Raw genomic sequence first — 17,090 nt, forward strand, 5'->3', positions numbered from 1 at the left:
CAATGTTTGATCTCTTCTGCTTGGCATAAACTCTCAAAGTCTTATTGGGAACCTTTAAAAGATCCTGAGTTCACATGTCCATTTGTACAGTTGAATTGTTTGAATCCAGCAAGTTAACCAAAAATTGTGGCGGAAAATCTAGATATGTAGCGCTGTATGAAAGCTAGTCAACATTCACACATTTAATTGTTGGATTTCTTTACCATACAGAGCTGCCTGACAATCATCCAACCAATGCTGAGCCAGAGTGCTGTGATGTCAGATGGGAGTCCTTTAATTCAGTTTCAAATAAACAATCCAAAGGGACAGGGGAAGCAACCAATCCAATCATGTGTCCCAGGTCCTCGCTTTCTTCATCAGTGGCGTCAAGACTGTGCAACACTAGATTCAAGTTATGCATCTTGGTACTCATCCTGTTGCATACTGTAGTGACAGCCTCTATCGTACAGACTAGTACTGGATTTGGCTTTGGAGATCTTGTAACATGGGAAGATAACTCAACCAATGATGAGTAAGGATTTGAGCCGTTGTTTGATTTGCACATTTCGGGCTCACTGATTCAAGGATGACAGTCACGTCTGATAGAAACTGGGTGCGCTAGCATCCAAATCACAGCTTGCCAAGTCATCCAGGTAACAGAAGAAAAAATGTGAGCCAGACTCATATCAACAGACACAACACAGCTTTTTACTGATTTGAAAACTGTGCAACACAACACTATTTCTCATGCCATTTTATACACTGTGTTTTAACATTTAGATTTTGATTTTTGCACTAGTTATTACAGATCTTTTGTTTCCTGGAACAGTTTCTCAACACTAACCGAGTTGTCACACTGTTTGTATTTTTAGTCATCATGTGACCCCATTCAGTATTTTTTTTCAACTGTTATATCCTGTGGCTTTACAGTAAGACAAAAAAAACTGCTATGGTGTCATGGCACAGTGGGGCATTAGCTGTGCCCTCTCCCCATGGAAAAGTTTATTGTTCCCATTTCATGTGAAGCTGGCACAATTTGGTCTGCTGCAGCCAGTATTAAGCAAGAAAAGCTTAAAAAACATGTACTGATGTTCCGTGCCATACACAACTGCCTCTACCACTATTGCACAAACTAGCTGAATGAAGAAAGGTAAGACAAAGGACTTCTGGCTTCCTCATAAATCCATCAAACAGAATGATAAGTACTTTCTTTATGTGAGAGAGAATGGTGTTGAACAGTTAACAGCTTCTTAAATTTTAAGATCATATATAGCCCCAATCCCCATTTCAAATAAATCAGTCCTTTCTCCTTGGCTAGTTGCACAATTGAGTGATCTTACAGTATGAATCAAATTGCTCAGTGTATTTGAGCTATTTAATTGCATAGCTTCATTTAAGATGCCAGATAAATTTTTATCCACTGATGTCTGACAAACAATTCTCCAGTACAAGGGCAACTATAAATTAAAGCTCTATAGACCATTTTACTCCAATTGAAGACAGAATTTTGAGGACTCCGATAAGCATCTGATCAACACAAGAAGGTGCAATGACGTTCTAACCAAAGTAGCAACCTTTCATTCTACGTGAGTTCACAAATTTCTTCACTAGATGCAGTAACCGTGGGAAGCCAGAATGCTATCCTACCCATACATCAGCCTTACTTCAACAAGTTTCTTTTTCTCATTGTGAAATGTCAAATAATAATGACACAAAATGCATAATTTGCATTATTTATAAAGTTCAGTTACAAATTGAAGTAAAATACGATTAGCTAATATTTGCATTTGATTTTATTTTATGATCAGATACATAAGTAGTTATGTTTAAAGGATTTTCCATACCAGTCTCTAACCTCACTTTCAATAGGCATCAATGACTGACAATGGTTAGAGCAATGTTCAGTAGCTCTCTGATTCACCTGGTCACTGTTGTGTAAATTATAATTGGAATTCAATGCAAGTCATTGTACCCTATGTGGTATGTGACCAAGGCTGACTCTGTGCAAAGGACCAAATAGAAGAATTAGTTTTCAACGTCACAAGATTGATTTTAACTTCTTGGGCTAACGCACTCCATTTAAAATGTGTCTTTACTTGTCTCAAACAGTTAGATTTTGGGCTTTTATAAATAAACCTCTACATGTTAGTATTATCAGTGCCAAGAAAATTGGTTTAGTCTACAGGTTTCAGCACAGTCTTCATTTAATTCAATTTTTTTTTTCTGATCACTCAATTTAAACTGTTTAATTTGTTACTGACTGATCTTGGAACTGAATATCTTTAGGGCTAATGGATAAGAGCTCTTTATCATCCCTTTATCTTTATTCCTTGCAGTTATTAATTGTTCTGCACTGCTGACATTGACAGTCAAGGAGGGATGATCTTTACATCTTCCCAGTCACATTTTCAAATGGATGCAAAGTCATAGATAAATAAGCCTAAGTTACATAATTGATTGCTGTCAGCAATTTAGGTGAAAGGAAAACTATGTGAGGGTCAGCATTCTCCTGTTCTTGGAGATTAACTAAAAAGCTTTTTGTTTCATAAAAGTGTTCATTTTCTTGCTATAGATACCAATGATGATTGAAGTCTGGTACTCTGTTTCTTATTCATGCATTTTTTTAAAGTATTTTTTGGGCATGATGTTTCCCCAGAGTTTGGAAAGTGACATTAAACATTGCACGTGAAAACAATCAATCTAAGCCATTTGCAGTTGTAATTATTAAGCACCTTGTGCATGCAAACAAGGCAACAGAAGGAAATAGACCATAAATAAATGCAGCAAAAAAGAAATTGTGTATTGACAGTGCCCAGTTATAATGAAAAAATATTATCCCAGAGTGGCCTATTGAACAAGACAGAATTTCGAACTGATTCAGGACTAAATATCAGCACCCACTAAATCCAAGAGGACACAGTATCACCTTTGGAGCAACAGATTAAAAAATCAAACTTTGGTCTTGACAGAAACATTAATCATCATATTGAGGAGAGATAAACTCTTTTATCAAATAATCTTAAATAACTGCAGTAAATTACTCCAGTAGAAAATTCATACTGATTTTTCTCATGGACTGTTTCACGAGAAAATTGATCTGCATAACATGAAACAAAGGGCAAACCATTCATGATTTAATGAGTAGTGTCATTGAGAATCATTCCTATTGAAGCTGCTTTTTTTTTTGCAAATCTTTCAGAAATATTGTATTGGATCCAGCAACACTTTATCCAACAAAATTACAGGAACATCACCTGATACTGATTAGTCAGTAAAGACCAAGGCAGCTAAGGAAACTGTTTCTTTAAATTATCTGAGATAAATTGAGTTGTAAGTTGGCAACAAACACCATTCTGTAAGATTAGTTGTGAAGATCAATGTGCCGGTGATTTTAATCCTCGGAAACTGTACTTGTTCCCTGTCAGAACTACGCTGTGGATCAATGGAAACATGCCATCCCCTACCCTCTCATCCATTCAAAGATAATGTCAGATCTCCTTCCCTTCTAAGAGTTTCCTCATTAACTTGTAAGGCAGTGATATCCGCTTGCCCCACCCAAGCCAACTGTAATCAAGCACATGTAGCCAGTGACAAGAACTCCATATGTTGGGTGTTGTGGCTCAGTCAGACTCAGGCACAACCTTGAATGTATCTGCAAAGAAGAATATGCCTAAAGAATTGAAGTATCTACAGAACCCACTTGACTTTAATAGAGGACAAACCAGGCAAGTTCCAGAACCAGTGTGCAAACCTTCTGACCAAATATCCTTCTGGGCTTGACCAAGCAATGTTTAATGCACACAAACAGAAAATGCTGGAAAATCTCAACAGGTCTGACAGCACCTGTGGGGAGAGAGTAGAGCCAATGTTTTGAATCTAAATGACTCTTTGTCAGCTCTGTTTTTGTTTCAGATTCCAGCATCCGCAGTATTTTGCTTTGTCTTAATGTTTAACGCACAATTGGTAAAGATGCAAACCAACCCAATATATCCTTTGGTTAAGATGCTATTAATATACAAAGTTTCATTGTAAGCAATGTCACATCACTTTCTTAAATATGCTTCTAAGACAGTCACGCTTTGTAGAACTCTATATATGACATTATCAGGCAAAGATATTAGTATTGCTGCTATGCAATGGCTCATCATCACTTTCCAAAATCAATTCCTATAATAACATTAAGAAAAAGTCAAAACAAAATGAAATGAACTAATTCAATGGCCCTAAGTGGTAAACAACAATTTTGAAAATGTGCATGCATGTAATTTCATTTATAGTGTAAACATCCATGAGAACTATCAATAAGCACTTAATTGCAATGGGTGAAGGAGGGAAGAATAAATGATAGGCATGTTCAATGTTATTCCTATTCTTTCGCAATTAATGATAAGGATTTTCCAAGACTCACATTTACCAATTTCTCTGTTACTTAAAGGAAAGAGAAACCTCTTTCAAAAATGCTAAAGGGTGCTTGGTACTCAAAGACATGATCCTTTTAAAAAGATAGATTGATGATTGTTCAGTCTGTGCAGCAAATATGTATTTTTAACACGGCCTGTGATATTCACAGTCTGTGATGGAGTTTTAAATTCCTTGTCATTTCCTCTCAAAGATCACCCTATGTTTGTTTGCACCAAAGTACATTGATTTGTTCCATAGTGTTTGCAGATTTTACTATTTAAAAAATCTTTAATTAGTTTGTTACCATATTTTCACCAGCTACCGCTCTGCGCTATATATATTTATATATATGTATAGGAGCTGTTTGTCTTTTTTCCCTTGTGTGTCAAATCCATCCTGATATATTTGTGTTAATGTTGTACTTTGACAAGGAACACATTTAAGGGCTATTTTCCAAAAGATATACAACTACATTTCATGAATTGAAGCATGTTGCCTCTCTTGCCATATTTCATAAGGGACAAGTTAGACATTGTTTTTACATGGTCAATTAAGGATGATCAAACCGTTTCCACTGGTGAGTAATCTGAGGACACAGGTTTAAACTAATTGGCAAAAGAGGGGAGGAGAATTTTTTTTAGTCAGCAAGTTGTTACAATCTTCAGTACACTGCTTGAAAAGGGAATTGGATATATACTTGCAAAGGACACTGGGGAAATAGTGAGTGGTGGGTCTAATTGGACAGCTATTCCAAAGAGTTGGTTCAGACACAATAGACTGATTGGTCTCCTTCTGTGCTGTATGATTCGATGGTATGACTTGTTTCTTTAAAGTTACCCACCTCTAGATTCTATAATTTGACCACACCAGAGCAGTACTGTCATTCACAATCACGATTCACTTGATTTCACTGGAACTTATTTTCCCTTGCATGAAGTTCAATTATCTACATGTGAAAAAGTTAAATCCACCAGAAATATCGCAGATAAGTATGATGTTTGCAAAAAAATGTAGATATATTTATTATTTCAAGTTAGATCAAAAGACATAAATGATAACATAAATGTTGCATTGAAAATTTGTACCTTAAATATGCAAACAGGTCACTCATCCTTAGAATCTATTAGAATAGTGTTCTATTCAATTTTTTGTCTGAAGAATTATGTAAATTAGAACAAAATCTTTGACACAGTCTGTGACAACTATCAATAAAAATATTCAAGTTTATTCTGTATGGTGTAAACAAAATGGTGACCTCCCTTGAAAAGCAAGAAATACACTCCTTGGATAACACTGAAGAAAAACAAGGCATATGGTGACAAGAGCTCAAAGATTGAGAGTGCATTGTTAGGGCTTTGTACCATTCAAAATGAGTCTCTACCAAATCAGGATATTGCCCAGATACACAGTCTGTTGGTATTTTTGTAAATGTCATTACTGGATGCCAGTGAATGAAAACAGATCTATTTCTGTCCTGGTGATTTGCTTTTTTAGTTTTGGGTATGTTGTATAAACTCATACAGGGCCAGCGTTTTCTGTGTACCAAAATTAATCTGAAATTTCAAGAGGTTCGGAATGAAAATTATTGGAGAAAAAAATGGATTAAAGGGACAGGAAGGAACAATATTATTGATCTTTTTAAGCTATTGGGTAAATATGAAATTAGATTTTGTATATTTAAAAAGGAATTACTTCCTGCTCAATTGACAATGCAGCAAAGGTTTTGCATTTTGTTCTGACTACTACAGTAATAAACAGTTTTCACAAAATGATGTGTTTGAATGCAAATTTATTCAATGTTGATAGAATCTACAGTCACTTATTATTAAAATGCAAGATAGTCACTGCTGGGGACTATAAAGTAAGCTGAAAGCATTGAATTCTGCAAAATTACCTATTATTACTATTGTACAATTTGCATTATGAGATTGATGCAGAATTTGACAGTTCACAGTGCACACATGTTAATAATGCATTAAAAGCCTAGCAATTTGTAGCAAAATTCACCATGAGTGCAAATTGCCATACATAGCTAGGCAACTTGCATCACTCCACCAATAGCCTCACAGAAACTGGAGCACAGAATCAACAGATCAATACTCCCATAACACATGCTCAGGGACCAATAACAAATGCTGGCTTGCCAGCAAAGCCAATATCCCATGAAAGAATAAAAGAAAACAACTCAAAAAGTTGTTGAATTTGCACCATAAAAACAAATTAACCTCATAGAAAGTTTGGACTGATATGTTGTAGTGCAAAGAGCCTGGTAAGGGATCACTTATGTTTCCAACAACACTTTGAAACCAGTTAGCAATTAATGGTAATTAGTCTGCAATTGTCACATGAAACATGCAACCAAGCTGCAAGTTAAACTGGGAAAACTATAACAGCAGAAACTTTTAAAGTATCTTTGATGTAACGAAACATTCCAAGATGCTACACAGGAGCGTTATAAAGCAGAGATGGTCACATCGCAGGCTAAGACTCCAAAGACAGAAAGGAAATGGGTGACCACCAGGCAAAGCAAGAGGATTAGGCAGGCAGTGCAACAATCCCCTATGGCCATTCCCTGCAGAACAGATATACCCCTTTAGATACTGTTGGCAGGAATGGTTTCTCAAGGGAAAACTGCAACAGCCCAATTTGTTGCACCACAGTTGGCTCTACTGTAAGGGAGAGCAGGAGAAAGTGTGGGATTCAATTGTAACAGAAATAAATAGATATTTCTGTGGCCACAAATGAGACTTCAGTGTGGTATATTACTTCACTGGTGCTAGGGTTAAGGATGTCTCAGAGCAGCTACAGGACATTCTGGAAGGGAAGGGTGAACAGCTAGCGGTCATAGTAAACATCGTAAAAAATGGGATGAGGTCCCAAAATATAGGGAATTTGGAAGCAGGTTGAAAAGTATGACCTCAAAGGTGGTGATCTCAGGACTGCTACCTGTGCCAAATGCTAGCCAGAGTAGAAATACCAGGATATATCAGATAAATGCATGACTGGAAATATGGTTCAAGGGGGAGGGCTTCAGATTCCTGGGAATTGGATCTGGTTCTGGAGAAAGTGGGGCCAGTACAAACTGGATGAATTACACCTGGGCAGCACTGGGACTGGTGTCCTAGGATGAGTATTTGCTAGTATGGCTGGAGACGGCTTGAAGTAGAATGGCAGGGGAATGGGAACCTAAGTGGGGTGACAAGGGAAAGAAAAACAAGGACAGTAATAAAAGTAAGAAAAGTAAAATGCAAAAATGCTAGACACAGTAATCAAGGGTGGTAAATAGAGCCACAGTACAAAGTAAAGTCAGGATTATTAAAAAAAAATAGCAAAAAGACAAGCTTAAAGGCTTTGTATCTTAATGAGTTAAGCATTTGGAATAAGGTAGATGAACTGCCGGCGCCAATCCAGGTAAATGGATATGATTTCATGCCATTACAGAGACATTGTTTCCGGGAGATCAAAACTGGAAACTTAAGGGAAATTGTGTCTGACTAATTTATTAAAGTTTTTCAAGGAAGTCTCAGTCAGAGTGGATAGAGGGGAACCAGTAGATGTGTTGCATTTACACTGTCAGAAGGCATTCAACAATGAACCACATAAAAGATTAAGTCACAAGATAAGAGTCCTTAATGTAGGAGATAGTATATTGGCATGGATGGAGAATTGGCTAATGGGCAAGAAACAACAAGTGGAGAATGGGGGTTCTTTATCAGGTTGGTGACCTCTACTCAGGGGAGTAGTTCATAGTCCCCAAATAGTAATTACGCTGTAGAGTGGAGTACATAGAAAGAAGCCATAAGGCTTGTAAAAAAGGTACTGTGATAATCACAGATTATTTTAATCTATATAGAGATAGGACAAATCAGATTGGCAAAGGTAGCCTGGAAAATGGTTCATAGACTGTTTTCAGGACAATTTCTTAGACCAGCACATTCTAGAGATGATCAAAGAAGCCTCTAGGCAGCAGTGTTCACAACCTGCTTGAATTTGGCATTCTAACTAATGACATTAAGGATAGTGTCAATTTGAAAGAAACCATATAAAATTCTGTGACAGTTCATGGCAGGACGGAAAATTGGATAGAATTTTAAAACCAGCAAAGAATGACTAAACAAAAAGAGAAATTAGAATATGAGAGAAAGCTGGCTAGAAATATAAAAACAGATAGCAAGGATTTCTAAAATATTTAAAAAGGAAAATAGAAACTAAAATTAACTTAGGTTCTCTGGAACAAATATTCTGTTTCTGTCTTCACTGTCATAAGTCACAAATAACATTCCAGAAATATTTGTAAATCAAGAGGTGAAAGGGAGGGAGGAAATTAAAGTAACTACAACCATTAAAGAAATGAGACTGAGAAAAGTTTTAGAATTAAAGGCTGACAAGTCTCCAGAACCTGATGGACTTCATTATAGGGTCTTAAAAAAGTACCTATAGAGATATTTTTCCAAAAATCCCTGTATTCTGGGAAGGTCCCATCAGATTGGAAAATAGAAAATGTAACTCCACTACTCAAGATAGGAGGGAGACAAGAGGCAGTAAACTATAGGCCAGTTAGTCTAACATCTATCACAAGAAAAATTCTACAATCTATTATTAAGGAGGTTATAACCGGGCACTTAGAAAATCTTGATCTTATCAGACAGAGTCAACATGGTTTTGTAAAAAGGAAATCATGTTTGAATAAGTTATCAGTTCTTGAGCAAGTAACACGGAACATGGACAAAGATGAAGCTGTAAAAAAGATGAAAACCTTGAGGAATAACTTATTACCTTTAACAGTGAGACTCCATTGTTTCATTGCACTCCTTCTGAGCCTCCAAGATTGATAAACATAGTGCCAGTCTTTCTCTTTTAGAATCATATGGAGAGTCGGGTGATCCAGCTTATTTAAATAAAAGTTAGTTCTGGGAGATTCCAAACCAGTTGCACGTATATTAAATACCATGTATTTAAAATTGTGGATAAAACATGTCTCTAATGGGCATGACCGTATGTCTAAAAAGCAGCAGTTTAAGGCAAAGAAGAAATAAACCGAGTTCTTATTCATCACTAATCACAATTTGCCCTATGCCACTGGTAACCTTTCAAAAAATAGAAACAAAATGATCATCTTGTCGTGTGTCATGTATGCCATTATCAGAAATTATTTTTACCACATTTGGGAATGGTAACCCATTTCATTAGAAGCTGGTTATTGATGTGATTTATGCTGCTGATGTGATAATCAACCTTGGAGGCTCGGGAGAAAAATGAAGCTATGGAATCTCATCACTGAAGGTAATAAATTGTTTCTCAAGGTTTTCAAACATTTTAATTTTTCAAATGCCTTTCTTACTTTTCCTTTTTCTCTCTCTCTCTCTCTTGATCCACTCTCTTTTTCTTTCTGCTGCCAATTGGATGCTTTTTGCCTTCCTCTGGATTTTGATGTTGCTTCCCTGATCCTTCAGAAAAGAAAGGCTTGCATTGAAACAGCACCTTTCACAACTATACAATATCACAAAACACTTTACATTGTGTTTCACTGGTTGAGTAGATTGACCACTGGATCTGATAGCCAGGAGATCTCCGTATGCAGCCTTTCAGGTCTACCTTCAGTTAAGTACTGAAGCAATAACTGGGATTTTGGCAACAAGTGGGTGGGTTTCAGAAAGCTTTCTAAATTGCAGCAGCATAATGTTGTCAGGAATGGAAGTGGACACCATTTGCAGGGGTGGAAAAGTTCTGGAAAGTGTACAGGGAGCAGACCTTTGCTGTAAGGGAAGGTGTTGGACTTGCACAGCGTGGGTGATGAAGAGGTAGGGCTGTACTCACTGGAAACTCAGGGCTGCCCACAAATTTGTCAATGGGACATCAGGTCACTCTGCCAGGTTTCCAGAAGTCCACCCGAAGAAACAAATTCTGACACTGAGCCCAATGTCAGAGAAAAGGGTTAAATATGTGTGACTTACAGACAGTATTACCCTTGAAATGTTGTACTAATCAATACCTAATCTAACTCCAGAATTAACTCAGCTGGGTAACATAACTGGTCTCCTCAATCACCCCCCTCCCACTGGCTACACCCCCCGTCCACCTAATTGACCCTGACTAACCACTTGACCCTAATAACAACACTGACCAAATCTGACTACCTCTAACTCAACTACTGCCCAATACAACTACAGGCACCAACTCAGATACACCCATGACTCAATCGCAACACTGACCCAACCCATCTACCCAACCTGTCTAATCACACAACTATTTCCACAACCTGAACCAACTATCTCCCTGCATTACTACCCCTACATCCTGATCTGACTACTACCTGACCTGACTACACTCCAACCTTACTACATCAGATCAACTTAACTACCTTCCCCCCAGTTACCCCCACCAGACTATCCCCATCCAACAATCCTGAACACAACTATCCACTCATCCACTAATTCACTCACCCACCCACTCATCCACATCCTGACCCATTCAGTCACTCGCACATCCATTCACCCATTTACTAACTCACCCAGTCACTCATTCACTCATCCACTCGCTGACCCACTAACTGCCCTCCCATTCACTCACCCACTCAGTCACTCATTCACGAACTTACCCTTGTCATGGATCTGCCTAATAATAGCAGGAACAAGAATTTAACAAGGAATGATCTACCCAGGTAAAAACCTGCCTAGCGACAGCAGTAGTCAACATTCAAAGGGGTTGATGAGATGTGACCTTTCCCAGTAACAACATTAGCAGGCAGACAGAATCATGTGTAAATAGCCTTAACATCAGGAAACAGCTTATCCAGAAATCAGTGGAAATATATAGATGCTAATTTCAAGAGTTACAGAATGTGAGAGATGCAGACAGTCGAAATACATTGAGGGGAGAATCTATGAGGAATTAGGGTATAATTGCCAGGCATTGTAACATCTCACAGCCAAGAGGCCATTTTAATATCTGAGAATTTGTAAAGCCGAGACAGTGCAAAAGCCTTTATCGAGGTAGTTTAAACATCTTTGCTGGACCAACAAAAGACATTTTGCAGACTTGATCATCCACCTTGTATGGTGTGGTAATTATAAGCTGGATTTGATTTATAGATTTATTTAATTTGGGTGTTGTTTGGGAATTAGGAAGTCTTAAGGAGATCAGGCAGTACAAATAAATTTTGAAATAAGTGGTAAATACTATTTAAATTGTGTGTGTTTTTAGTAATTCATATATTTAATTGTCTTAGAGTCCTGTAGTATTATTGTCCTGTTTGTGTGCATTTGTCCATTTTTTAATTTAATAAATAGTCTTGAGTAATTGTGACTTGGTGACTGGGATGGTTATTCTCACCATAGGTTTCACGTAACTCCTCATACCATTCCAAAAGCAAAACTAGACACCACCATGAACTGATATTTCAAGTTGAGTCACCCTCACAGATAACATCCACATGGTTCATGACACCCAACCACTCAGCTACCCACTGATCCATTCAATCATTCACTCATCAACTCACCAACCAAGCAACTCACTCAGCCACCCAACCATCCACCTACCAATCTATTCAGTCACCCACTCACCTACATACTAACTCACCCATTCATTCACCTATCCACTCATCTACCCACTGACCTACTCACTCATTTGCCCACTGCAGACGCTTTTTAAGGTTAAGTATTAAACTGGCTTTCACTTAATTACGGCTCAGGTAACACAAAGACTCATCAAAACAGTATTCTGGTTAAAGACGTGTCTTTATTTTCCATGCCTGGTCAACTCCACTCACATGTTCAACCATTCACTATTCTGCTTACATGCTTTAGACCTTTAAAACTGTACTCAAATACAATAGCTAATGTATTAAAAAGGGAGTGTGTCTGCTCTTTGCCCATCTCCTCCTCTACTCTTGGGAATATCTGCATTAATCCTTCACTGCTTCAGTTGGAATTGGAAGTCATGGCTGAAAAATTGCAAAGATCAGGTCACAGAATTCCTCATGAGCAGTGGCAATGTGCACAACACCAAAACTGTCCAGAAGATTTGGGCCAATGTTTCCTTCAGCGGAGACCGTGGATTACTTATGGCACAAAGATGGCAGTAGAGCTACATTTCCAGTCATTTTGTTAGTCCCAACTCTCAAAACAGATTCAACCCACTGCGCTTATGTTGTCATTTACACCTCTGCACTAGCATGGGAGTAGGCAAACTCAAATTCAGCACCTCACTGCAACCCCCTGATGAAAATCCCCCTGGCTAATACTACTGTAACAAAGGAGGAATCCACAGCTTTGGGAATTTTCCTGACTCCCAATTCCCATCTTCAGGATGAAAATCCGGCCCTTTAACTTGACATAACCTCTTTCAGCCTGCTGGATATTTCCAACATTTTCTGTTTTTATTGTATCTGCACTTTAGCTTTCTGTCCTCAGGTTCTGGGGAATGTCATGAATGTAATGCTCTTCTCTAACTCCATGATGGAATACAGATTTCTCAAACCCTTGAAATACAACCGTAGAATACATGTAAACGATTCAAATCCAGTGCGGTCAAATCTCTGCTCCAATTGTCCACATCTGGTCACATGGACCATTTCCCATCCAAATCTTGGAGATCAGACCCTGTATGATAAGGATAGGTCATTGCAGAAAATCCTGTATTCTTCTATTTTGTGACTTAGTACATTTACTTTAATAGAATTGTGTCCTTATGAAGGAACCTGAAAGTGGAAGATATATTTTAGCATTGCGTATTTCACAGTGTAAGGGGTCTGTGGATCCTCAGTGGCTGTACACAAGGTTGGTACATTTTCTATTCTTTTTGCTTTTTTAAACATCCAGAGATAGTGAGTTCTCATGATCACTTTCCAGAGCTCTTACATGTTCGTTCATGAATGTATTTATCAACAGGCTGCCAGTGGCTGTAATTGTCTTGCTCCCTGCAGCATTTTGATCTTTGTTTGGTTGTTATGCTTTTTGCTGCTCTCTCACCTGCTCGCAATTCAAGGAAACCAGTTGCTCGCCCACGCAATTTGCATGTGTATAAACCTGGTGCAATGATTGGTCTGTAGCAATATGGGTGTGACTCTCCCAGAAACACTTTGGTACAGATTGTGGTTCAGAATCAGCACTTCCCCAATCTTCAGAAGCCATATTTTACTGCAGCAAAACTCAGCTTGGATTTTTAAACTTTGACCAAGACCATATAGAGGGTAAAGTAAGTAATGTTGTTTCTGATTCAATGGTAATGTACTAAGGACTGTACTCTCCACCTGTTGGCGAAAATGGCACAGGAGCTGATCAGTTTAATACCAGTTGTAGTAAACATTCTTGTGTCATGCTAGTCTGTGCTTATCAGTTGTTGGAAGGAAGCACTCGGTACCAAAGAGTTTCAGATTTGGTTTGATTCAGTTTTTTAATACCTACAGAATTGCACATTGTTCTGGTAATCATATACTAGCTACAAAGCAATAACACTAGTCTCTGTTGAGAGGAAAATGCCTTGAAGGTGTCTGTTCGTTTTGAATGACCACCCTTATTTGGGAATTAATTAGCATTGCAGTAAATGAATTGAAGCTTTCAGTTGCATGTGTGTTTGGTTGGTACTTCTGTACGTAAATATCGGTAGAGAAACATCTTGTATTTCAAATATTTGTGGGAGAGGTTGGACTTAAGGTGTGGTAGTAAAACATTTGCTAAATTATTTTATGTTTGCCTTAATCACTGAAAGCTAATCTTGGTGACTCAAATCCATATCTGGTATCTCTATTTTAGGAGACAAATTTCTGATGTGGAATTTTATTTTGTCTTCCTTCATCTGAGGGTTTTGCACTTTACGCAGTTTAAGTTTCTCCAACTGGTGCTTTGTGGAGTAGGCACTATTGGGCTGATGTTTCACCAGCACAACATTCTGCTAGAATTGATTAGTGATATCATATGCAAGGAGAAGGAGAGGACACCTCCCTTTATGACAGTAGGTGCTGTATTCAGGTGAGTTTCTTAATGTCTCATGATTTTTAGTGAATGGATGAGTGGAGGGTATGGTCAGGTCATGGGAGAGTAGTTGAGTCAAGAGCCAGTTCTAGTTGGGTTAGGTGTGCAGCCGTCTGGGAAGGTAGTTGGATGGTCAGGAAGGCAGTCGAGTTAGGGGTGACGGGAGCAGTCAGTTTGGTTCTTCTGACTAATGAGACCATGTATTAAGTATTGTAATACTAAATAACACTTCCATGGTAATCTAAGGAGAAGTCCTGTGTCTCTTTGTCGTATTCAGTTTTTTAGCGATTGTTTGTTAACTATTGTCTGTACTATTAGTCAAGTGTGGGTGTAGTTATAGAGAGGAAGAGAAACTAAATTGAAGCAAAAAGCCATTAGCGTGAAAGCAGACATTTTAGAAGCATGTATAAATAAAGCTTCTGTTAGTGGACAGACTGTGAGATGACACCTATCTACAAAACACAAATTAGGAGTGTGATTGAATATTCTCCACTTGCATGGATAAATGCAGCTTCAACAATGATCAAGAAGCTTGACACCATCAAAGGCAAAGCTCTTGAATGACACCCTATCCACCAACTTAAAGTTCACTTCTTTTGCCAATAAAATAGCGACAGCCTGTACCATCCACAAGGAGCACTGCAACAGCTCACTGAGCCTCCTTCAACAGAACCGTCCAAATCCACCAACTCCACCATCCACGGGAACGCCACTTGCAAGTCTCCCAACTCACACACCATCCTGATTTGGAACTATGTTGCCCTTCCTTCACCATAATTGGATCAAAATCTTGGAACTTCCTTCCTAACACCACTCTGGGTGTACCTACATCTCACAGCCTGCAGCAGCTCACAACTATCTACTTGGGGATGGTTAGTGATACCCATATTCTGTGAAAGAATAAAAAATTTTCTGCATATCTCCAAGTCACAAATTCTAATGAAATAACTGTAAGCCTGTAACCTTAATACGCAAGGAATTTTACATAAAAGTAAGGATGTTATGTTTTAGTTATACAGGGCACTGGTGAGATTGCATCTTGAATACTGTGTGCAGTTTTGGCCTCCTTTATTTAAGGAACAATGTAAATTCATTGGAGGTGGTTCAGAGAACATTTTACCAGATTGATCCTGGAATGAACAGGTTGCCTTATAAGGTAGGTAAAACAGGCCGGGCTTATTTCCAGTGGAGTTTAGAAGATAAAGGGTGACTTGATTGAAGTGCACAAGGTCCTAAAGAGTATTGACAGGGTGAACATAAGAACATAAGAACATAAGAAATAGGAGCAGGAGTAGGCCATCTGGCCCTTCGAGCCTGCCCCGCCATTCAATAAGATCATGGCTGATCTGTCGTGGCTCAGTTCCACTTTCCCGCCCTCTCCCCATAACCCTTAATCCCCTCTCTTATCAAAAACCCATCAACCCGCTTCTTAAAAATATTTAGCGAGGCAGCCTCCACCACTTCAACGGGCAGAGAATTCCAGAGATTCACCACCCTTTGAGTGAAGAAGTTCCTCCTCAACTCCGTTCTGAACCGCCCCCCCTTTATCTTGAGGCTGTGCCCCCTAGTCCTACTGTCTTTTTTGAGCGGGAAGAGTCTTTCCACCTCTATCCTATCCATCCCATTCATCATCTTATACGTCTCAATGAGATCTCCCCTCATTCTTCTAAACTCTAACGAGTACAAGCCTAGTTTATTCAGCCTCTCCTCATAGCTCAACCCCCTCAACTCCGGTATCAGCCTAGTAAACCTCCTCTGCACTCCCTCCAAGGCCAAAATATCCTTGCGCAGGTGCGGCGCCCAAAACTGCACACAGTACTCCAGCTGCGGCCTCACCAATGCCCTATACAGCTGCAGCAAGACCTCCCTACTTTTATATTCAATCCCCCTCGCTATGAAGGCCAGCATCCCATTCGCCTTCCTGACCACCTGCTGCACTTGCAGGCTGGGTTTTTGCGACTCATGCACAAGGACCCCGAGGTCCCTCTGCACCGTCGCCTGCTGCAGTTTTTCGCCACGTAAGTAATAGTCCTTCCTACCATTCTTCCTACCAAAGTGGACCACCTCACACTTGCCAACATTAAATTCCATTTGCCATTTCCTGGCCCATTCGCCCAGCCTATCTAGATCCTTCTGCAGACTCTCCACACCCTCCGCACAATTTGCCTTTCCCCCAATCTTGGTGTCATCAGCAAATTTCGACACCCTACACTCGGTTCCCTCCTCCAGATCATCTATATAAATGGTAAATAGCTGAGGCCCCAGCACCGACCCCTGGGGCACCCCACTAGTCACCATCCGCCAATCCGAATAGCACCCATTGACCCCCACTCTCTGCCTCCTATTTGACAACCAATCCTCTATCCACGCTAACACCCTACCCCCAACTCCATGTCCTCTGACCTTCTGCAGTAACCTCTTGTGAGGTACCTTATCAAACGCCTTCTGAAAATCCAGAAAGACCACATCCACCGGCTCTCCTCTATCCACCGCCCTAGACACATCCTCATAGAACTCCAGTAAATTTGTCAGACACGACTTCCCTTTAATGAAACCGTGTTGCGTCTGCCCTATCAAGCAATTCCCTTCAAGATGCCTCGCAATTTCCTCCTTAATGACGGATTCTAACATTTTACCTACCACAGACGTTAAACTAACCGGCCTGTAATTCCCCGCCTTTTGCCTGGCACCCTTCTTAAACAACGGCGTAACATTAGCCGTTTTCCAATCCTCCGGCAC

At 39.2% G+C, this 17,090-nt stretch overlaps 2 protein-coding genes across 2 annotated transcripts in view; both read left to right on the forward strand.

The window, feature by feature from the left end:
* The window catches only part of nalf1b (NALCN channel auxiliary factor 1b), an 828,435-nt gene extending 827,547 nt beyond the window's left edge, over positions 1-888 (forward strand). The window contains exon 3 of the mRNA XM_080197870.1: positions 211-888. Within this exon, the coding sequence (XP_080053996.1) occupies positions 211-515 (305 nt within the window). The 3' untranslated portion in view covers positions 516-888. The remainder of the gene's footprint in view (positions 1-210) is intronic.
* A 12,604-nt stretch (positions 889-13,492) lies between these two features.
* Positions 13,493-17,090, forward strand: part of LOC145348869 (ETS-related transcription factor Elf-1-like) — a 153,318-nt gene continuing 149,720 nt past the window's right edge. The window contains exon 1 of the mRNA XM_080196886.1: positions 13,493-13,575. The gene's annotated coding sequence lies outside the window, so the exon portion shown is untranslated. The remainder of the gene's footprint in view (positions 13,576-17,090) is intronic.

Source organism: Carcharhinus amblyrhynchos, chromosome 10, assembly GCF_965287045.1.
Source record: "Carcharhinus amblyrhynchos chromosome 10, sCarAmb.v2.hapA, whole genome shotgun sequence".
NCBI classification, from domain to species: domain Eukaryota; kingdom Metazoa; phylum Chordata; class Chondrichthyes; order Carcharhiniformes; family Carcharhinidae; genus Carcharhinus; species Carcharhinus amblyrhynchos.